The 25,003-nt window shown below is 38.8% G+C and overlaps 1 protein-coding gene across 1 annotated transcript; it reads left to right on the top strand.

The window, feature by feature from the left end:
* The first annotated feature begins 1,965 nt into the window (after window positions 1–1,965).
* Window positions 1,966–12,029, top strand: LOC140849616 (uncharacterized). Its single transcript, XM_073237498.1, has 3 exons — window positions 1,966–2,105; window positions 4,250–4,319; window positions 5,813–12,029. Exons 2-3 carry the CDS (start codon window positions 4,266–4,268, stop codon window positions 10,733–10,735), a joined length of 4,977 nt encoding a protein of 1,658 aa, XP_073093599.1. The 5' UTR covers window positions 1,966–2,105; window positions 4,250–4,265; the 3' UTR covers window positions 10,736–12,029.
* The last annotated feature ends 12,974 nt before the right edge of the window (window positions 12,030–25,003 follow it).

Below are 25,003 nucleotides of genomic sequence, written 5' to 3'. Positions count from 1 at the left end.
TCTTGATTGGTGTTTAAATGTAAAATGATTAATATCTCTTTTCTCTGTACCAATAACATGTTCATAACTGAAATGCATTTTATTGATCACAAGAAGCCTGGTCTACTTTTCTAAAACTTCCTGAATGTCCTTGAGTTCTGAATGGAGAAGGTAAGAATGATTTTTTAAGAAACATAGAGCTTAGAGTGTCACTGATAAAATTTTCACATGAGGATCTTCCTTACAAAATAGTTATATAAACTCAAATTTAGGGAATGTGCAGACCGAAGTCCTTAGCCTCCAAAGTCATTTCTGTTATATTTCAATATTCAATCAAAATGAAATGCTTAAGCTGGAACACCTAAAATAATATTGCCTTCATAAAAGAGAATGTTCTGATTAGTGTTCCAAAGTAATGACAAACATGAAAGAAAAAGGAGGGCAACCTTTTTATGAGTCAAATCAGTGTATCAATCCTAAGCAGATGTAATTTTGCTAGCTTTAAAGTGATTACCTCAAGCCTCAGAAAAAACAATATTGGGTATTGTTACTGCACAGCCCTTATTATGATATTGATTATCACGCAGGCGCCCAGTCATTCAAGTGCAGCCAAACCCTGACTTCTGATATTCACAAGCTTCTTGGAAGAAAAGGTAACCGTAGAAAGTTTGTCAAGGAAATGGCTGACTGGAAGTACTTGCTCTTCTAACCAGACATCAATGGATCAAAAACACTCTTTTCTGTTTGTGTTATACCTCTTTCCAACAAATCCCTAGTCCCCCAAGGCAGGAACTGTGTCTCTTTCTTACTAAATCCACAGTGCCTTCTACACATTGGATGCCCAATAAATATATGTTGGATGAATAGTAAATCAAAGTTGTCGTTTCAAATCTGATAATGCTCACATTTAAGGTTATATTAAATACATCTATAAATAATAAGTTCTTAGGAAAATTCAACACACAAATTACATTATAAATAGTATTGTCACATAGTGTTATAGAGTTTACAAAGTAAATGAATATTCTAGTTCAATTCCAACATTAACACATTCAAGTAAATAGAACAGAGATGACACTCATTTTATAGATCAGGAAGTGGCATTTACAAATAAGTTTACCAAGGTCACCTGCTAATTAAATGACAGCACTAGGAGTTAAACTTAGGCCTTCTGATTTCAGTGTCCTTTCTACCATTCTAGAATTTCCTTTAAAATTGGTTTGCATTTTTTTCTGAAATACACTGATGATTTCTCACAGCTATATTTGTTCAGTATCAGCACACTTGCCAGTTGTTCTCGCATGTGGTTTCACATAGATGACTATACAGAAATGGTAAATAAATAAGTATAAAATTAACAAAAAATTATCTACATTTCTCATTGTATGTTCACAGCAATTGAAATAGCATTCAGAAAGTAGATGACTAAATAACTTAATAGATGCTTTTTAAAATTTGGAAGATTCTAATTCAAAAGGGTCATAGGAAGTGGAATGGGGGTTAATTAAGCAGAGTAGACATATTCACAAATTTCCCTAATGTGGGCACTTTGAGTTTATGTGTTTAAATGAATTTTAACTCAATGGAGGAAAGATTATTTATACTTTCCTCTTACATTCTTTCAGACTTTCTCTTTTCAATTCTATTAAACTTTAAAATATTGAAGCAAAACTGCAAAACATGAAGTTGATCAAATTCCAAAAATTTGGGAACATTTGACAATAAGTAAATTATTCCATAATTGCCAGTAAGAAACAGAACCATAGTTTTCTTAAAATGAATGGTATACATAGAAGCTGTTAACTATCAGATTTTATTGTTACCCCTTCCAAGTAAAATATAAGTAGAGTTCTTAATATTCCTGGGACAGAAAATCCAAAGGACAATTGTTTCAGGAGTAAACTGAAATAATCCCACATATGCAATTTTTTTCCTAGCCCCAACTCTCTACCCCAACCAATAGGCAAAAAGTAGGAGGTACAAATGGAAGACATGATTGCTTTATTAGATCGAAGAACCATTCAATTAGTTCTCTTTACATTTGCAGGTATCAAGTCTTAGAAGCACTGTCTGGACCAAGAAGAAGCAAGTCCTGAGTCAGATCCAAAGGCGATACCCCTTTCCAGGTAATTGTGTAGATAATGGCAATGCTTCTAGAGCACTCTTATTCCAGAATCATCTTTTCTCTATTAATAGGGTTTCTCAATCAAGAAGAGGCTGAAGGGCATTAACGACTTCAATTTTGGTCAATGTGGGTTAAATGTGCAATGGTACAACCAAATGGAGATGTCCATGAAAGAGATGAAAATACATATTTCAATCAATAAACTCAGAGTTCAGTATATAGATAGATGCTGTTTCCAAGTAGAGGCAGGAGAACACAAAGGGACATTGCTGTAGTGTGGGAGGGAAGGAAGGAAATCCATGAAAATCCTAAAAACAACTTCAGAGAGGTATGAAGAAGGTTAAGGTGGTTTCACAAAAGCCAAGGGAAAGGGGAAATACTCCTTGTCAAACACTAGAGAGAATTCTATCCAGTAAGATAAAAATTAGATTGACAATAAACATATCATTAGCTAATTTGACTGGAGTTGGTGGAATAAAAAGGCTTACTGCAGTGGATTCTACAGTAGACTATGTAAAGCCCTTCAAGAAAGAAAGGAGCATCTTTCTCTCTCTCTCTCTTTGACACACAAACAATGTGATTGAGACTAAGACACATGACTGAAGATTAATGAGAGGTAAAGTTGCAAAGGGCTTTGTAAGCCACTCGAAGAATTTTTTCTTTTTTTTTTTGGCTTTAGAATAAAGAGCAATGAGAAACCAGTGAAAGGTTTTAACCAAAGAACTAAAGAAAGCATATTTGTATTTCAAAAAAAGTACAATGACTGTAGTTAATTAAAAGCAGAGCTGTGGGCCAGTCAAGAGACTATTTTGTTATTCATGAAAATGAAAACTCTGATAGATCAGGATCTCTCTGTTCTCCCCTATATCTCCATCTCTCAGAACAGTGCCTACTACATAATAGGTAATCAATAAGTATTTGCTGAGTTAAGGAATGACCCATATGAGATACTATGCTAACTTAGGATACAGTTGGTGAAGATAAAGACGAGTGAACTGAATCAAAACACCGTCTAAAAAGTGAAATTGAGAGAGGATTTAGTGATTATGGACATGGCAGAGAGAGAGGGGGAGTCAAAACTGACTCAGGATTCTGGCTTATACTAACTACTGGGTGAATACTGAGCCATTCACTGACACATGGAAGCACATGGAAGAGACTTTCACAGTGGAAGACGATGATGGAAACTGATTCAGCTCAGACTTAGACTGAAATACCAAGTGATTTCAGATCTGATGGTGATTCTAAAAGTTGATCTGTTGACATGGACGGCTACTCAAGCTGAGCATCCCACCATATTCTCACAAGCCATGTGCCACTGGAGACCAGATACATATCACCTCTGAGCTCCATAAAGTTGGCTGCTCAACTTAATAGCACACCATGTATCTTTCTACAATTCTATGTCACAACCAGTACGGTTTTCCAAAATGATGGGAATTGGGAGGGCAGGGCAAATAGGATGTGTGTGTGCACATTTGTGTTATCAAATGTACATGCACACACAGTGAGTGAATAATGGGTAGGTGAGGAATTTATTAATATTATTATTCCCAATAGAAGATGAAGCTCTCCTATCAGGTGAGAATTTAAAGAAAAAATAGTAGTCTCATTAGCAAAACAAATTGAAAAACTTAATTTTTTACAAACAAAACAAAATGAACAAAATAGCAGTAGACTCACAGACACTGAGAAATAAGTGGTGGCTAACAGGAAGGAGGGGTTGGGGCAAGTGAGTAAGAGGATAAAAGGGCACAAAAATCATCAATCATAATATAAATTGGTCATGGGGATGGTATTACTGATTCTGTAACATCTTTGTATTGACAGTAACTACACTAGTTGGGGTGAGGATTTAATGTTGTTCACTTGAAACCAATATAAGATTGTTTATGAACTATATTCAATAAAAAATGAAAAACCCACTTTTTTAGTGGTTTCTAATAATGATAGTGTCTTCAAACAACAAACATATCTTTTAACTTCACATCCACATTTTAAGTTTACTTTTAGGAACAGAGTATTTTTCTTTATTCTTAAACCTGATACTAAATTTTAATTTTGTATCACTGGAAAGTTTGGTAAAACTCATTCTCTCCTTGTCAAGCATATAACAAATCTTTACTCTTGTTTCTTTACTTGCAGGGGTTAAAAGGATAGGATGAAGGCTTTGATCTTGACGGGGCTCATCCTGGTCTTTGCCATCTGTTTCCCGGTAAGATTCTATATATCTGAAAACTAGCTAGAATTAAAAATTGAGAGCTACAAAATACTGAGATGGGTTTCAAAATGGGATTATGGCATAATATTTTTAAAACAGGACAGAGTCACATAAGATGGAAACAGGAACAATTGCTTTTCCACTTCTAACCTCCATGGAAATGTGTCTATTCAAAATCACCTGAAATTTGAGGAGAAAGGGTGAAATAAAGGGAGATGTCAAAGAGAATTAAGAGAAAAAACAAGGAGGGAAGCAGAAGAGAAGGACTATTAGTTGAAGAAGGTAAAGTATGAGAAAACCTCTAAATAAGTTTGGAGGGATAGAACTAAACTTGAAAAGAAATTCCAAGACTTTCAATTATTACTCTCTCACCAACCACCTACATTGTAAGCAAGTTCCCCTGTGAAGGTATAAAAAGAGGATGAGTTTATACATCTCTCAAGTTAGTTTTCACTCAGCCTCTGGGTCTATTATCATGTTCTCATGATCAACAGCTATAATATGTTCTTTAAGTTAAGACATAAACATGATAAAAAGGAAGGTGATCTCTTCTACTGATATCTAAAATAAGCAGTTGTTCACAGTTCATATATTTGAGTTATCTATAATATGACTCAGGCAAATAGGTTTTTATGTACTATTATGTATGAGCTTGGGTCTCCTTTATGGCCTTTTGTTTTTCCCTTTTATATCTCTTACAGAGATAAATATATATATACCTTCCTCTGCTCTTCTGATTTAATTATGTCTTATTCACTAGTTCCTAATATCTTTCTTTAATCAGAGAGCATAGTATCCACTACTTTTAGAATCACAGGTGATCTTCACAGTGTCTGTTTAATTCTATCTAACCAGCCATGCTTGATCCCAAGGATCCTTGCCTTTTCTGCCATCACTATTATTTCCTTGAGAATTCTTCCCACAGCACTCAATGTCTTAGAGAAAGCTTTCACAAGCAAGAGAAACTCAGCTTTTTGTTGCATTTTTTTTAATATCCAATTTTCTGAATTTAATACCAAATGCTTCTCTTTTATATTATTTCTAAATTGGAGTTTAGCAGCAGTATTTTTACTGAGATTCATGTAACATGGTTGCCTCACTATGTGATTTTTGTTAACTTCTAATGGAGATGGTAGTGACTTTCACTCTGCAGTTTTTAAGGGACGAACAAGTTTTCATAGGTTTGGTAGTGGTATTTTACAAAACCAACAAATTGGATTTCCTAAAATTATGTTTTTGTATTTTGTTATTATTTCCTTAGTAAATACTCTAAACACTGAAACTAATACCCCGATACATTCTCTCATCATCCACATATTGTGCTTCATTGCTTTAAATTTATAGTGTAATTTATTTTAAATTTATATTACACTCAGAACCAAAGTACTCCCAATCTAAAGAGCAAATAGAAAACTCAAATGAAAATACAAAACAATAATTCATAGAATTTTTCCCTTGGTAATAGCTTCTATTCTCTCCCCCTAAAGTTCAGTGAGAGTCAGCAGTCCCAGCACCGGACAACAGGGAAGACATTCAACAGTCAGCCAGTGCAAAGCTCTCCCGCTAGAACAGCAAGGAGCAGATCTCCCACCAGCCAGGTCATTAGGAAACCTCAAGCACGGTCTCACGCTCCTGCCCTACCTGCGCTGACTGGCAAAACAGCCAGCCAATTATCTTCAAATGCAAGGACATTAAGTAACACAAGACAACCTGTCCAGCTTTCACAAAGACAGAGTCAACAAGTCAGACCTAAGAAAAGTACATCAACATCTGCCAAGAAAGGGTTGACCCCCCGTTCATCTGCTCTAACAGGACAGCATCCTCCTCTGAGAGCAAGTAAAACTCTGAAGCAACCTAAAATAAGTCAAAAGACAACTGCCAAGAAACAATCAAAACAGACTGCAGGAGCACCAAAACCATCCTTAGCCATAAAGAAAAGTCAAAATGCATCTAAAAAACCCCTGTCCATTTCTGGCAAGAAGCAGCTGAATTTGCCAAGAGCAGCTAAGGCAGCATCAAAAAGAACTTCAACTACAAAGAGAAGCTCACAAAAATCCAAGAAAAGCCAGTCTACACCAGCTAGGAAGCAGTTAAAACAGCCCACAACTGGAACAGCTCCAAAAACATCTCTACCTAAGAAGAAAGCCTTACCTGTATTCTCCCCAAAACAAGCATCTAAGTCCACAACAATAAAAGCTCCCCCCAAAATTTCTTCAACCCCAAAGACAAGACCGACTAAATCTTGCAAAATTCAGCCATCATCTGCCAAGAAAAAGCAGAATCGTGCAAAAGCAGTTACATCAGCCCCTCAAAAAAATTTGGCCAAAGAGAAAACTCTAAAAAACCAAGAAAAGAAACAGTTAACTCCAGTCATAAAAGGACCAACAGCAGCAAGAGCAGTTTCCAAAGCCAAAAATAAAAATCTGACTGACTCTAAAAAAGCAGCATCTACATCTGCCAAGAAAAAGCTCAGTCAGCCAAGAAAAGTTGCAACAAAAAGGAAAACATCTATAGCCAAAAGTAAAGTGCCAGAGAAATTCAAAAAACCCTTTACTGAACCTGCCAAAAAACAAGTGAATCAGCCTAAAGCACTTAAATCGGAACTAAAAACACAACCAGCCTCAAAGAAAAAACCGAACAAACCTAAAAGCTCCTTGTTTAAAACTACCAGGCAGCAGTCAAATCGAACAAAAGAAAGCAAACCTCCAGCCCTCAAGGAAACTCTGGCCAAAAAGAAAAACCTAAAAAAATCTAAACCAGCTGCCAAAAAACTATTCAAACCATCTAAATCTGCTCAAGCAGGACCAAAAAGATCTCTAGCCAAGAAGAAAATTCAAAAGAAATCTACACAGAAACAGCCCACAGCAGGTAAAGAGACTGCAAAACTGATTCTTACAAAGAAAAAATCTAAAAAACCATCTACAAAAAAGCCCACCCCTCTAACTGCAAAGAAAAGGCTAAGTAAATCCAAAGAGAGACTGACTAACCCTCTTAAGAAAAGTGTAAAGAAACCTGTGTCTCAAGGAATAGAAAGACCACCCCCAGCAGGCAACACTGTAAAACAATCTAAGGAAAGGAAATCACTTGCTGAAAAAAGGATGAAATCATCTAAACCAAAAGGATCCAAATCTCATCAGAAAAAATGTCTCAGTAAAAAAATCACAGAATCATTTCTATCACATATTCCATCTAAATCTCACCAAACTAAACTCGTTTTTCCACAAAAAAATCAACCACATAATTGCCCATGGAAGGTTCCTCAATTTCATCTACCTCTACCAAGACCATGGCCAAGTATCCTACATCCCCAAGCTCAGCGGCCACAGCAGAAACCACCCCAGTTGACTCATCGGCCACCCTGTCAAAAACCAAAAGCTCCTAAAGGATCAACAGGCAGTGAAAATATTACAGCTGATGGCCCCACCAACACCATCACTATCACACCTGGAGCTATTACTCAATTAGCCACCATCACTACCAGTATAACCAACAGCAAAACGTCTACGACAGTTGCCACAACTAGTACAACTGCCACAGCAACTAAGGGATCTTTTGCAACCACCCGAAGCCCTGAAAGTCCATCCCCCAGCTCTGCCACCATGGTCCAAGTGACGTCAGCCACTAACTCAGCCACAGGTGTTGCTTCCACCACAGCTGCCCCCACATCTGGCGTGACCTCAGGGGCACCTCCGGTGGAGTCCACATCCCGAGAGTCTATTTCTTCCAGTACTGCAATGTCCGTAAGCCCAGGGACTGGCTCCACAGCCCCCTTAACCTCCACCTCCACCATTGCACCTGAGTTTACCACAGAGGCCTCAGAAGCGGGAGCAAGCACAGCTAATGGCAGCACTCTCCCTGATGCAGGTGGTCCCACCACGCAAGCCGCCTCTACAGCTTCAGCAAATACAGGCACCATATCCCCTGCAGCCATTGCCACCACTGCTGCAGCCACAACCTCCACACTTGTTGGAGCCACAACTGCAACACCCTCCACAGCTCTAGGGATGGGTGCCACCAGGGCTAGTACTCCCTCATTATCATCCACTGCTACCTCAGCTCTTGCTTCTGCCACCACTGAAATACCTGGAACTTTTACCATGGCTTCTGGTTCAGTGACAACCACCAGTGCCCCTGGTATTGCCACCACCACACCAGTAGATGAGACTACTACTGAGGCAGTAGATGACACAGCCACAGAAGCCTCCACCCCAGTGAATGAGGAAGCCACCAAGTTAGCTGATGATACAACCACTGTAGCTGCCACCACAGCTTCACTTAATGGTGTCTCAACTGGTGCTACGGTCTCTACAACCTTGAGAACAGATCTCACAACCACGGCTGCTATAACTAATGGGTCCTCAACCCCAACACCTGTGGGAACAGTCACCACAATAGCAGTAGCCTCTGCAGGGCCAGAGGTGGACACTACCACCAGTAGTACAGTCACAACCTCAGCCACTAGTGCCACAGTGGCACCTGCTAGCACCACTGCAGCAGGGACTATGACTTCAGCTGCTACTGCTGAACCTGGTGCACTGACCAGTCTCCGTGAAACCACCACCCAGGCTTCTGGAGCTACAACTCTGGGGGAAGAGGTGACCACTGAACCAACAGATGACACAACCACTGATGCTGCCACAGATGCATCTGCTGATGCCACAAGCCCCACAGCTAACCCTACATCCTTAGCAGGAGACTCCACATCTACAGCTCTGAGTGCCACTGGTTCCGCTACAAGCACAGCTACAGCTACAACCACTGGAGGAGCTACCACCACAACCACAGCAGCCTCCACAACTCCAGAGGTTGATGTCACCACAAGTGTCACCACCACACCTTCAGCCACTGGTACCACATCTCCTTCTGACACCACTACAGTACTGAGTGCTGCCACCACCACACCAGGTATTTCTGCCTCTGCCACTGAACCCAGTACATTGACCACCAACAGTGAAACCACCACTCAGGCCCCTGATGCTACAACTCCAGGGGTTGATGTCACCACAAGTGTCACCACCACACCTTCAGCTACTGGTACCACATCTCCTTCTGACACCACTACAGTACTGAATGCTGCCACCACCACACCAGGTATTTCTGCCTCTGCCACTGAACCCAGTACATTGACCACCAACAGTGAAACCACCACCCAGGCTTCTGGAGCTACAACTCTGGGGGAAGAGGTGACCACTGAACCAACAGATGACACAACCACTGATGCTGCCACAGATGCATCTGCTGATGCCACAAGCCCCACAGCTAACCCTACATCCTTAGCAGGAGACTCCACATCTACAGCTCTGAGTGCCACTGGTTCTGCTACAAGCACACCTACAGCTACAACCACTGGAGGAGCTACCATCACAACCACAGCAGCCTCCACAACTCCAGGGGTTGATGTCACCACAAGTGTCACCACCACACCTTCAGCCACTGGTACCACGTCTCCTTCTGACACCACTACAGTACCGAGTGCTGTCACCACCACACCAGGTATTTCTGCCTCTGCCACTGAGCCTGGTACATTGACCACCAACAGTGAAACCACCACTCAGGCTCCTGATGCTACAACTCCAGGGAATTCGGTCACCACTGAGTTGGCAGAAAACACAAGTCCTGACACCACTCCAGCTGAAGAAGCCGCAACTGCACCTATTGATGCCACAGCCCCATCAGCTGACTCCACAACCTTAGAAACAGGCACCACATCTATGGCTACAACTGCAACAACTGCTTCATCTGCAACCACGATCCCTATAGTGGGCACCACCACCACAGCTGCAGCCTCCACAAGTACTGCAACCACACCATCAGCCTCAGGTACCACAACTGTTGTCAGTACAAGTATGCCAGGTACTGCCACCACCATCCCAGTTACTTCGGCCCCCACAGCTGAATCTGGTTCTTCAACCACTGAAGCTACAACTCTAGTGGACTCTGTAGGTGACACTACCCCTGAAGCTGCCACAACAGCTCCATTAGGTTCCATCTCTACCACTACATCTGAAGCCTTAACTACTGAACTGGACTCCTCCACCCCAGAACCTGAAATGACTGCCCCCATCGATGCCACTACTGCCTCAGCAGATAGTACTACTCTACCTGAAACAAGCACTGCAGCAGCCACGACTGCTTCTACAGTATCCACAGAAAGCCCTGTGATTTCCACTCTCTCCCCAGATGCTACCACACCACCTTCTGAAGGAAACTCCACTGCTTCAGCCACCACAGCGGAGACCACCACCACAAGACCTGTAACAAATGCCATCACCACAACCCCCGTGGCAGCCACCACAAACAGGGCCTCAGCTGGAAACACCTCTGCTGCTGACAGCAGCACACAGCCACCACCTTCTACTCCCACCACATCCCAGATATCTACAACACACATTAGTACTTCCTCTCCCTAGTAAAAACCATGCAGCAGAACAGCTCAAGCATCTCAAGAACAGGTAAATCACTACATGCAAAGATTAGATGAGGAAATTCAATAGTGCTCTACATTATCTCCAAACGCCTTTCATAATAGCCAGTTAATCCTGATATCCCCAATTTTGATTTTTTGCAATTCTATCAAAGGGAACAGATATTCTCCCTTTGTACATATAGGAAACAGAGGTCTGGGACTTGCCCAAATTCAGATCACATGTTGGCAAAGCCAGGACTAGGATACAAATGTCTTAATACTTAAGCCAATAGGCAGACAGTTAAGAATTGCAGAATACTAATCTCAAAAAATAGTTTAGTAGATACATGAATCATAATCACTTGGCTTCTTTTACATAATAAAGATGACTGGGCTCTACTCCTGCAGGAACAATATGGTTTTAACAAAATACTTGGAGTGGAGCAGCGGGTGTGGGGAGGAGTCTGATGAGGATATGAGTGTGAAATCACACAGATGGTAGGTCAGGAAAGGAAATGGGCAGGTATACAGACTCAAATGCAAGAACGAGTATCACAATCAAGAAACTGTAAGCAGTTGCACTTGACTGGACTAGGGCAAAAATAACACCTCAGTTAAGTTCAGATGGAAATGAGGACATAATGCTACTATTAATAAATAACATCCATGGAAAAGAAAAGAAAATTTAGAAAATTTTATAATCATCCCGATACAATACAATGAGGAACTAATCTAGAATATAGGACCATGATATAAAACTCTTACAAAGAGCAAATTCAGGACTATTTCAGAGAAAGGATTGTTGAAACATATATCGTCTATCAAATTTAAAAAAATACAAAGGTACATAAAAGCATTCTAGGTTATCGTAATGAAAGATTAAGCCTTAAGCATAGCTAGATAGCTAAGCTTTACTATAAACATAAAACATCTGACTAGATATGTTTTTCTCTAAAATACAATAGAGCTGTCAGGAAAATAAGAGAGTGGGCTGTGGGGTGGGCAAGGGTATATAGAATGCAATTAACTTCAAGAAATAGAAAATAGCACTTTTAAAACAACCAGGTGATGTTTATAAGATTGATTTTCTATTTGTCAAAATTTTTTCTAGGTCCTAATTTATCTAAATATTAAACTTCTCACCATAACTTCTGTCAATAATGCCTCAAGAGTTGACTGCAATTGCATTTCAGAAATGAGACCATTCCAGAAATTCTGTTTCTTTCACTCTCTCACTTCTTCCATGGGTTCTTTTTTTACTTCTTTAACTTTTGTTCAATAAATCATTCAGAAAATTACTTGTTCCCTGTGCACATTTGTATCACTTTCACATATGGAAATGAATTAAAAGATTAGTATGCTTGTCCCTCTAAAAATCTTCCAATAATTAACAATAATTAAATACAAGGTTGACCAAGACCTTAATATTCCTTTCAGTTTGACTAAACTTTAGACAAGTTTCTTCTTGACTCTAGGCCCCTGAAGTCTTAGAATACTTCTTCGGAAAACTTGCGATTATAAATTTTTCTCTGCCCCTATAGGATGTAGATCTTTTTAAAAGCCTCTTTCCAACTTTATGACCTAAGAATCTTTCTTGAAAAGCTGGGAGCAAGGCAGAGTGCTCCCATTTCCCAATCTCTTTAGGAGCATAGCAGCCTAATAAAGATAAGCATCAATTAGCAAACATGTATGGTCTAATCACAGAGAAAGAACATTTGCAAACTGAAGAATTACACACTGTGCTTGATACATGCCACTGAGCAACAGCCCCATAACATGCTCCAGTCCTTTTCTACTAGCTCACTCCCACACTTATAAACCTCTCACTTTTCTGTTTCAGCATACTTGACCACTGCAATAGTCTTGAATGAAGGCTGCCTTGCCTGTTTAACTTTGTCTCGCATTTTTTGCTTTGACAAGGTAAACGTGTGTGTAACTCCAGGTGAAAATCCTGGTGCAAAATACCTTTGAAACCAAAATCAGTCAAAGGGAGAAATAAAGTGGGAGAAACCCGTTAATTGCTTACAAGCAATCATCCACTTCTGCTCTCCCATGCCTCTCTTGACCCGGCTGCAGAAGTAGGGGCCCCCCACCCACACCCACCCCCCACCCCCCACCCCCCACCCCCCACCCAACCTCTCTGGTCCAGATAAGCCCTCATTCACCCTTGTAATTACCTACTGATATGGAGATGGCTACTCCTGTCCACCCCTTGGAAACACCTATTGATGTGGAGATGCACTAAGGCCAGGTGAGAGATTCTGGAAATGTTGCAATTTTACCCACAGTGTGGAATATAGAAACTATAAACAACGTTTGGGTTAAAATTCCCATCAGCCAAGCTCCACAAGAAGACATCAACGGAAGGAAAACAGTCATGCCCATTAACATAATCCAAATGGATTGGACTGGAGGATGTTATGGGGCTGTTGCTCCCTATTTTGCCTACTTGTAAAACCATGAAATACATACATATTAAGTTTTCAAGACTAAGAAATTCTGAATTAAGTGTAACAAATACATGTATAAATGTATAGCTGACTTTGGAAGGAAATAATACTAAGGTTAACCACTACAGATCAAAACAAAATGGAAATAAAATCCTGGGAAGAAAAGAGGTGAATAGACTCTGAGGATTCCCTCAAGGAGGTGAAGGACCTTGGTAATCCAGGAGATTCCATTTCAAAATCCAGATGAAGACAAAAGAATGAGTATTGGGGTTGAGTTGTTGGAACTGAATCTCTACATATAAACCTGCGTCTCTCAGAAAGCCACACTGTATCTCTGGGAGAAAATCCTGGGGCAAAATAACTTTGAAACCAAAATCAGTTAAAGGGAGAAATAAAGTAGGAGAAATCCATTTATTTCTTACAAGCAGTCATCCACTTCTGCTCTCCCATGTCCATTGTGACCTGACTGCAGAAAAAAGGGGGGCCCATCCAACCTCTCCAGTCCAGATATGTCCTCGCTCACCCTTTTAATTATCTACTGATATGGAGATAGACTACTTCTCTCCACCCATTGGAAACACCTACTGATATGGAGGTGCACTAAGGGCAGGCAAGAGATTTTGGAAATATTACAATTTTACCCCCACACATCTTTCAAATGGATTAAAAAATTTTGATCACAGGTAAAGGGAAGCAAGACACAAGGTGTTGTACTCATTTCAATCTTAAAGTTTAAAGAGAATTGAACAGACATGGAGCACAGACTAAGAATGCCTCTTTCTCTTCTGTGGGTAAAACTGCAATATTTCCAGAATCTCTTGCCTGCCCTTAGTGCATCTCCATATCAATAGGTGATTAGAAGTCAGGTGCTGAGCAACTGCACCCACACTGGAGAGGTGTGATGGCATCTTTTTGTAGCTGGATCACAAGAGACATAGGTAAGCAGGACCAGACAACTGCTTGTAAGCAATAAATGGGTTTCTCACACTTTATTTCTCCCTTTGACTGATTTTGGCCTCGAAGGTTTATTTGCCCCTGCTTGGGAACCTATTTCCCCCCCCAAGTTACACGTTCCAATAAAATAACAAAGACAAAGGCATAAAGGCCATTGCAAAGGCAGAAGGGCTGAGAACTAGTAGTATCATTCATGTTTTTAAAAAATAACAAAATGTAGACATATTTATAAAAGAAACAAAGAATCTTCATGAATCTTGAGCTGGTCTTCCCCTTGAGCAGGATCTAAATCCAGATCTTCCTCAACTAATGATGGGGTTACATCCAGATAAACCATTTTAAGTTGAAAATATCACTTGTTAAGTTGAAAATACATTTAATACAGCAAACCTACCAAACAGCAGAGCTTAGTCTCACCTTCCTTAAATGTGCTCAGAACACTTACAGAAGCCTGCGGTTGGTCAAAATCAGGGACAAGGATACGAAGCCTACTGATGATGAGGTATTGAACATCTCCTGTAATTTTACTGACCGGTACTGAAAAGTGGGTACAGGTTGGCTGTAAGTAAATCGGCTGTTTATCCTCATGACTGCATTGCTGACAGAACTGTGGTTCACTGCTGCTGCCCAACATCGTGAAAAAGTATCATGTCACATTTTGTTAGCCTGGGAAAAGGATCAAAATTCAAAATTCAAAGTGCAGTTTCCACTGAATGCTTATCACTTTCGCACCTTGATAAAATCAAAAAATCTTAAATTGACCTCTCATTAAATCAGGGGCTGTCTATATTTATTGCTCAAGTGAAGCTACTGGACCAAGGCTGACCCCACAACACTCTAGTTACAAATAAATCATCAGCAGAGGAATAATATGGCCATTCGAGTGGATGAAAGATTGCCCAGCTGGTCAGTGTGTCTTAAGTACTCTCAAGATTACCCTTTGTACTCCAAAGCAGTAACAATAATTACTGAGTGTTAAGCACTTAACCACTTAACTTGACTGAGATGCTAATCAAATCTCACTAAATCTTAGAACAACCCTGTGAAGTTTGTTCTATTGTTAGACCCTTTCACAGAGGAGAAAACTGAGGCTTCAAAAGGTCGTTTTCCTCAGGTCAAAAAGCTGGGAAGCAGTGGGTCTTGCAGTTACAAAAGTACATCCAGATTTAACACAAAGTAGATGAAGAGTTAACACACAACTACTTTAATTGCAAGTAACATCTTCAGCATAGGAAAGTTGGCTCAAAGCATGTGAATAATTTGGAACCCTCCTGAAAGAAATCAGCAAAAGAACTAAGGTATTTTTAACACATGATCTATGAAGATGGCTCAGGGAATTAGACAGAGTATTCAATACTTTCATCCTACTAACTCCAAAGAAAGACAGCCAATTGCAAAAGAAAGGACTGCAGAAAAAGAAATGTAGAAAATTTTACTTAGAATTTCCATTTCCAGAAAACCTGACAAACTTAGATGACTGTCTTTCACCAGGGCACTGAGGAATGATCATCTGACCCCAGGACCTAGTCAGCACAACGGAGGGCAGACAATGCTGCTTTTCTAATATTTTAACACACAGGAATTATTCATATAAATTCCCCTTAAAGCACACATGAAAGTAAACACATTGGAAGATCCATTTCCAAATTATAAAAATTCATATCCAGCCCTTGTTGGCACAGAGACATTTTTAAGAGGCAGGGGGGTGGGAGAGGGGCACAATCACAAGTGCAGAATCCAATTAATTATTCAAAGGGAGCACACTTTGTAAGCAGCCACTACCCAGATGAAGAATGAGAACATAAGCATGCCAGAAGACTCCTATACGCCCCCTTTCAGTCACTGCTCTTGGTAACCACCATTCTGACATTCCTTTCTTTATTCCTGAGCTCCAGATCCCCACTTCTGATTGATGAACTGAAAATATCTGTCCAGATACTACAGAGGTATTTCAAATGCTACATGTTTGCAAAGGAATGTGTTATTTTTGCAAAGGAATATGTTATTTTGCATCTTCTGTCCCTATGGTCTCCATCTCTACCATCTACCATCCACCCAGTTGCCCAAGAGACAAACCTCAGTACAATCAACTCTTCTGAATCCTCACTGTATTCTGTTGATTCTCTCCCAACTATTTCATTGTCCTTTGACAAATTAATCTTTTCATACAACCTTGCCTTTTACAGATCCTTATGATTTCTGATCTAGACAGGGGTTAATGGTCTTCAAATTACTCTCCCTGCTTCTAACTGTTCTCATTCCTCTCTTCACCAAGGCCCAGAATGGAATATTCAAGGTACCACAACATGGTAACATGGTTGAAGTAGAGTGAGCTACAGAGAAAGCAGAAAATGAGTTCTGGGAGGTAACAGGGACAATATTTTACAGAGCCTTTAACTTTAGCTTTATTTTTAATAAGATGAACAGTCACTGGAGGCTTTGAGCAAATGAGTGGCATAATCTAGTATTTAAAAGGAATACTATAGCTGCCTCTAAATGATAATAGAAAATGAAAGCAGACTCTAGTTAAAATATGAAAACAGCAATCAAGGTAAAAGTTGATGGTAGCTTGGCCCAGGATGGCAGTGGTAAAGCTGGTGGAAAATAATCAGTTCCTGGTTATATTTTGAAGGCAGAGCCATAAATATTTGCTTAAGAATCAGATGTTGCATATAAAACTGAATAGTCAAAGATGACTCCAAAAGTTTTGGTCTGAGCAATGGGGAGGACTGACTTGATGTATTAGTCTGCTCAGGGTATTACAACAAAATACTTTAGATTGACTAGCCTAACAATAGAAATTTATTTCCTCTGAGTTCTGGAATCTAGCAATCTTAAGATCAAGGTGCCACCAATTCATTCCTGGTAGAAACTCTCCTTCTGGCTTGTAGATGGCCACCATCTTGCTATGACCTTACATGGCTTTACCTATGAGCATGTGCATGAGAGAAAAACATCTGTCTTTCTTCTTACAGGGCCTATCAGATTAAGGCCCTTCTTACACACCTATCAGATTAAGGCCCTACACTTATGTCTTCATGTAGCCTTAATTATCTCTTAAAGATCCTATCTCCAAATAGTCACACTGAGAGCTGGGGGTTCAATATATGAATTTTAGGGGGACACAATTCAGTCTATACCAGTTATAAAAAAATGAAAGGAAAAACTATGGAACTTTTTGTTGGGTGGTATCTGGAGTATATCAGAAGTTTTGTTTGGATATAGTATGTCTATTGAAATCCAATTGGTTCTGTTAAATAAGAAGCTGGATACAGTAGTCTAGAATTTAGACTAGATGAGCTACAGATACTGATTTGACAATTTTTATCATTTTGATGGTATTTAGAAACATGTGACCAAATAAAATCACCAAAGGAGTGAGTATCCATAAAGAAGGGAAGAAATTCAAAAACTGAGGCATGGAATACTCCAAATGATTACAGTTAGGAGAAAGAACCAACAAAGAAATGCAAGAAGGAGAGACTTGTGAAGTAGAAGAAAGAATAAGAGCATATGAGACACTGGAAACAAAGTGAAGCAAATGTTTCATAGAGGGAAGCATGATCAACTGTGTCAAATGCACCAGTAAGTTAAATAAAATGAGGTCTTAAAATGGACTTCATTCAACAACATGAAGGTATGAGTAATTTGTAGGAGTAAACTACCAGAGCACTTTATTTAGGTGGCATAATGGAGGCAAAAAGCCTTTTGAAGTAGGTTGAAAAGAATAAGACAGAGGAAGTGAAGACGGTTTTTAGTGGTCTTGCTATAAGAGCAGACAAATAGGGCAGTTTCTAGAGGGTTAAGCGAAGTCAACGGAGTATGAGTTGAATAAAGAGGAAGGAAAGGATGCAGAGAAAGGAAGAGTTGAAAGTTGTTAGGATTAGTGGACTGTAGGTGTTCATGACATTAGAGAATTGTTAGACTCAGAGCAGCACAGACTGAAATTTGAATTGTTTATAATAGGAATTATTAGTAATGACATGCTTTATTTATGGTCACGGGAGTGAGTGGCTAAGACAGAGTCAAAGATAAGCGCATAGGGAAAAAGGAGTCAAGGAACTAAGAGGACAAAACATTGAATCTTCTATGTGGACATAGAAAATCACCAAGAAGAAAGCAGTGGTATGAAAAGTTACAGTGAGCCAAGAAATAAAAATCTGTGATAGGTAATTTTATATATCAACTCAACCAGATTAAACATATTTCTGCTTGTGTCTGTGAGGGTGTTTCTGGATGAGATTAGCATTTGAATGGGTGAACTCAGTAAAGTAGGTCAACCTCCCCAATATGCGTGTGCATCAGCCAATCTTTTAAGGTCCTGAATAGAAGAAAAATGTTGAAGAAGGAGGAGTTTTACCACCATTTGCTTCCTACCTGCTTGCCTGAATTGAGACAATGGTTTTCTCCTCTCCGTGAATCAACACATACATGATTAGGTACCCTGATTCTCAGGTCTTCAGACTTGGACTGGAATTACACCAGCAGTTTCCTGGATCACCAGCTTATAGACGGCAAGATCATGAGACTTCTGAGCCTCCATAATCCTGTGAACCAATTCCTCATAGTAAATCTCTCCCTATATATACAACCTGTTTTGGTTCTGTTTCTCTGGAGAACCCTAATATAAAACATACAGGAACAGAGGCAGTGACTAGAGTGTCATTACATGACTAATTGGACATGAAGTGGGAGGTATACAATGACACAAGAGTCTAAGCTGGTGGAAGTTTGGAGGAAGACACAAAATGGTCTGAGGCATCAATAAGGAGCAAGGAAGATTCCTAATCTGCCACCGGGTTCAAAGATACATAGGGTATGGAAAAGAAAAGAGGCAAGACTTAAAATAGTTACAGGTAAATCTATGTTTTCAGGTTGGGGGAGCTAAGTTTTGGGTATTGTAAGGAATAAAAGGTACAATAAGATTAGGTCTTGATGTTCTCAAAGCAGATAATGCTGTTGAGTTTGGGGGTAGGAAGAGGTTGAAGTCTTGGGGATTTAAATTCACTTCTATACATTGAGATTTGAAGGCCCCAAATAAGCTAGTCTTATTCCAGCTATGAAATTCTACCTATAGTCGAGTGAGTGTAATGGCCTGGGGAAGGGAGGATTTATTCTCTTGAGAGTTCCCAGGGCTTCCTCTAGATCTCTACTGATCTTACTATGGTCGCAGGCCATGGATGCTAGAGAACGTATGGAGATCAGAGATACTCTCTTCCTAACCCCAATCAGCCCTGAGAATTCTCATTTCTGTGCCATTGTTCATGTCTTTTCCAACACCTAACTTTCCCCCCAACTCCAGTCCCAAAACCTACCCAAATTTCAAAGCCAAGGACCTCTCTTAGATGTTATTTATCTTCTGTTGGAACCCCAAAATTATAGTCCTTTGGGTATGTCACTCATAGAGCAGATTTTGCCTATCTTGTCCCCCATTATGTCATTCAGGACCAGGAGTTGAACCTTAATGTTAACAGGTACTCTACTAATACTTAAATGAATAAATAAATGGCAGTGAACATGGTTATCAGATACATTCCTTTCCTTCCAGAATAGATCATAAATTCTCTGAAAGTAAGTGCTATATCTTCTACTTCTGTTTTTTCACCAGTGCTTTTCACAGACACTCAGTAAGTACTTGTTAAAATGTATTCTCATCCATTAGACATATACAACTGATAAGGTTGGAGGGTCAATAAAACAAAACAAGCATCTTGTGAAAATCAATTAGGGTTACGCCTATAGGCTTCAGTCTTGCCATGGAAGAATCATAGCTACATGTGGATACCAGTGAACTATTTTCTAATCTTTCTAAGCTCCTCCTTCAATATGACGATTGTAATATATGGAAAAACATTAAGTATTAGCCTACTTACACTATAAAATGATATAGTTAGCATTATAAAAGATAATTTCCATAAAAAATGAATAAATCATAAAGTAGAAAGCATGTGGAAAAATAAATGAACTATTCACCTTTATAAAGGGGGATCAGGACTTCTTAGACTATGAAAAAAAGAATTTCAAAGATAAAGTTTCTTTACAGACAAAGCCTTGATTTTATTGTTCCAGCTTCAACTTGGAAACTATGAGGCGGAAATCTTAGCTATCTTAGATCTCATAAAGATGAATTGGTGCCAGCCAGGGATTCTGAGTCTAAGTCTGGCAGCTTTCTTGAAAAGAAAAGACCTTCAAATATTATGTCTAATTGAACGAACATTCCATCCTTAAGTATGTATTATTGCACTAGCTTTCCAACAATTACTTATGTTCCCTTAAGGAGCAGAATTTAAGGTCATGGAGATGGTATTTCCAAGCTACAAAAGTGATAACATTATAATTGTTCAATTCACAAATATCACTTTTATCTGAAGGTAATTATCATGTACATAGATGTTTTGTACATCAGTACTCTGCCAAATGAAAAGAACAGTTCAGTGGTAGTCTTGGACATTAACTTTGGGGATTCAGTATTTGTTCCAATGCATAATAAAAGAATGTCAGCTACAGAAAAGGAGATAAGGAAAACTGAAGAAGCCTGAAGAAAAATAAAGGAAACTACGAAAAGTTTGACTTTGGTTTTCTACCTATAAAGACCATATATCACAACCATTATTGAATTCAGAGTTACATGATATGAGAGAAGTATGTAGGGTCAAAAAAAATTTGTAATTTCCAGTAAATTTTTAGGTGTTTTTCAAGTGAAAAAAGATAGAAAGCAAATTAAGTTCATATTGAGTTTCTATATTGTCTCATAACAGTACTGCTGCGCCATGCCTTACATAGCATAAACTGAAAGTCAATAACAATTTAAGTTCAGATTTTTATAGAGTTTTAGAATATGTACCAATGAACCACCTCAGCAAGTGACGTAGTAGCAACAGTGTATTTTGGTGAATTCCATATGGACATTTAGCTTCAGAAACTGTAGTTAACAACTATATAAGCCAGTGTTGAGTACACTGAAGGAAGGGGATGATTCCTTCCTCATCAAATCAGCATCCTCAGAGATCAGCATGATACTTACATAAATTATACAGAAAAGAAAAAGATTGTTATGGGCAAGTTATTTTTTTAAATTTCTTCTTCTCCTATATTATAAACATATTTTTCAGACACTCAACCAAACACAATTCTGTCCTTTTGTAAACTACATAATGTGAATCCCAATGTAAACTAACAGATTGCATTACATGTTAAATGCTATTACAATGAATCAAAATTTGCTGTTAAAGTAGAGGGAGGAATGATTTTAAAGAAAAAAAAACAGGAAGAGAAGGAGGAAATAACACTAGAAGCTAGGGAGTTAATTTTTTTTTAAAGGTTTCATAATATTTAAAATATGAGCTTTATCCCTTTCAATTTGAAGATAACCTAATAAGTTCACTCTTGCCTGAGAGATACAAGCACAAAAGCCAACAGACACCTCCTCTCCTTTCTTTTGTTTTGGGATTAACTCAGAAGCAACCCCTTATATGTGCAGCTGTTCTCTCCCCAGTGAAATAAAGAAGGAGGAAGAACGAAGAGCTTGTGTTTCTCAGATTTAGACCTTCTCAGCATGGATTTCATCTTCAAGCTTTGCTGAACGAGGCTGCTTTGGTCAAGAGTTCCAATTAGAAGGTGGCCAAAGGGACAGATTCCTTTGCAAGGTAAATGCATGAATAAATCAGAAGGTTTGGATCTATTCTTTCATCAAATGCCTACTCTTTCTTGTAACCATCTTGTATGGGCATCTACTCAGATAGATTTTAAACTCTGGCTGAACATAGATTCAATACATTAACTTTTACCTAAATAGTCTTGAAAAAATGCAACAAATAGATAATTCTTAACATGAGAATAAGGATGAATCTCCAGATGAAGTCCTCACTGAAGCACTCTGTCTGAGATGTGTCTGTTAATCAGACTGTTTATTTCTTGTTTCTCTGTAAGCCAAAGAAAATAGCCAAAATTCTTCCTAGCTTCATTGATTGGTTAAGATGGTTTTGACCTGATTAGAAGACAAAATATTCTATTCTCCATATTATCATTTCTAGTAATGCACTGGGATTACTTTGGCACTGTCTTTATCTTATTAATTAAACTAGCATTTTAGTTAATGTCAATAATATTAAATGTAATAACATTATTTCTGATGCTTTTTAACTTGTCATTTAAGCTGTCAATGAGTTAATGTAACACAGGACAATCTTGCACCTTAGTTTCAGGGAAGAGCAAGACAAGATGAAGCTCCTAGTACTGACTGTGACCATCTTGAATTTTCTGGTTTACTTCCCGGTAAGTTTCAGTATTTTGGATAATAGTATCCTTAAGGAACTAACAAATAGATGGAGGAAAAAAATAGATTTAGATAATCAGTTTGTTAGAATATATTGCTAAACAAAACATCACTGTATTTTTAATATTCTATTTTCTATTATAAACTTCTTTAAAATTAATCATATACATAATGAAGTAAAGATAAGAGAAGTTATAATGCATGATAGTATACAATTTGAAGAGGGTTTTCTGTATTTTGTGTACTGTAAGAGGTTCCTTACCAAAAGTTTGCCATCAGACACTTGGATTTATATTTACAGAGGCAACTTAACCCTAACATATAAGCTGTTCCTTTTCACACTGATATTGTGTATTTTTAACTTGATTAACTTACAAGCAATGGGTAAAGAAGAAAGCGAAGACCATCAGAATGTTGCTTTATTTGATCAATTTAGTGCTGTGACTGTTGATTTCAGGTTTTTAGTAAAATACAATCTGCAAGGGGTACCTCATAAAAATGTTGTACTTCTTTCCCTTTAGTATAATGGGAGTCAGGAAGTACACAGTCAGTCAAATCAACATTTGTCTGCCAATCCACCTTTGTCTTCATCAGACAGCCACATGGCAAGTCAACTCTCATCCATCCTAAGAACAAAAGAAAATTCTGCATCTACCAATGTTTCAAACAGCTACTCTGAACCTACCGATAGAGTAACAAGGCTCTCTGGATCTCTTTCAAAGAGAAACCACTCAGAGACTCTTCAAGCTAGCATATATAACCTTCCCCCATTTGGGAATGATGTACCAAGTAGTTCTTCAGTTAACTTTGCTTATATCAAGGGTACAGCAGACAACTCTACTCAGACAGAGGCTTCAAAGAACAATGCTTTACCTTCATCTGCTGCTATGCAGGGTACTTCTCCTATCAAGACCACAATTTCCAGATTTGCACCCAACTCCAGAATAACACAGAGAAGGATGACTTTTTCTGGGGAAAATAGCATCTCAGTCCCTATATCCATGACCATCCACCAGTATAAGTCTGATTCCATCGACACTCCCCACTTCCAGACAGACTCCAAAGCAACTCAGAGTCTTAAACACTTCTTCCCATCCACTGGAAGACCCAAGCCATTCTTGGCCCCAAATCCTGCTGCATACATCCCAAACTCTCAGAATGGGTTCAGTGCCTCTGAAGATGAGCATACCACTGCCATATCAAATGCAAACAATCGTCTTGGAGCTTATACTACTGCTAGTGAGAAAGAAGCAAGACCAGAGAGTATATCCTTTATTGGTACCAAAACCCTTATGAAAGAAAGCAATGCAGCAAAAATGGATGCCACAGACATTCTAGAAGATTATACAACTCTTCTTGATGTTCCTGACATGGAGGACCAAAACACAACTATAATTGATGCTACTTACCTGAAAAGAGATGGCAAAACTGTGAGCAATGCTCCTGACCTTCCACAGGAAGATAATGTTATTGTAATTGATACCACAGACATGAAGAATCATGGTAGAACTACAGCTAATGCTCAAACACCTAGCATTTCCTCTGCAAAAAATAGCAATGACTTTGAATCTATTCCTATTCCTAGTACTTACAACAAGGCTAATACCAAATCTATCACGATTGCCACTGACACTGATGAAGCTAGTTCCAATGTCAATCCCATTAACACTACAAATTCCTTTCTCACTCATAGAATGTATAAGAAAAGCAATAATCTTATTAGTAACTCCAATGATACCAAAACGTTAGATGTAGTTAAAAATACTAGGCATGTGGGTGACTTAATCATTTCTCAAATAAATGGCATCACTTCTACAGAACATTATGCTAACCTTAATCCCCTAGAGCCAGTGACCAACCCCAACATTAACTTTAAAGTAATGTGGCCCTCAATGGAAGGTACAATAACAGAAGGCAGACCTAATCTACATATCACAATACCTAACAATAACAATATTGCTGAAGTGATTAGATCTAAAGTGGACGATTCAATAGTTAAGCACCATTCTAATAACCCTGCCAATGTACATCTTAAAACTGATAAGAACAATGTTAAGTCAAACACTAATGAACTTGAGAAAGTTATTCCTGTGATCCAAGAAACTGCAAATATTGGTCAAAATGATGAAGTTATACAGGAAATCATCTTTATTCATCCAGACACTTCCACAACAGAACTTAGAAGGAAAATTTACTCTCCTAATCCTGATGCATATTATATCCAAACAGCAAGAAATAAAGTCATCCTCCATTCTGATATCCCTAATATGTTCAATCCCCTGTTCAAATATAAAACAAAGCCCTTTAAAATGGACAGCACAAACCTCATTAGCAACAGTGATCTTAGAACCCCCATTATAATTACTGCAAATGACGCCAAAGCCAAAATGGATGCTGAAAGAACTACTGTGTTTAACACAGCCAATTTCCAGAGCAATATCAACCCTATGATTTCTATCAGTCATTCCGGAACTGTTGGATCTGTCTATTTTAGTGAGGACAGTGGGGCTGATGTGACCTCTGCTTCAAAGGTCAGTATCACCCCTTCAGATAAATATACTGGCTCTGTGGATGAAATCATTAGTCTCTCTAC

The sequence above is a fragment of the Manis javanica genome, chromosome 5 (genome assembly GCF_040802235.1).
Source record: "Manis javanica isolate MJ-LG chromosome 5, MJ_LKY, whole genome shotgun sequence".
NCBI lineage: Eukaryota > Metazoa > Chordata > Mammalia > Pholidota > Manidae > Manis > Manis javanica.
This window is presented reverse-complemented; position numbering and strand designations above follow the sequence as displayed.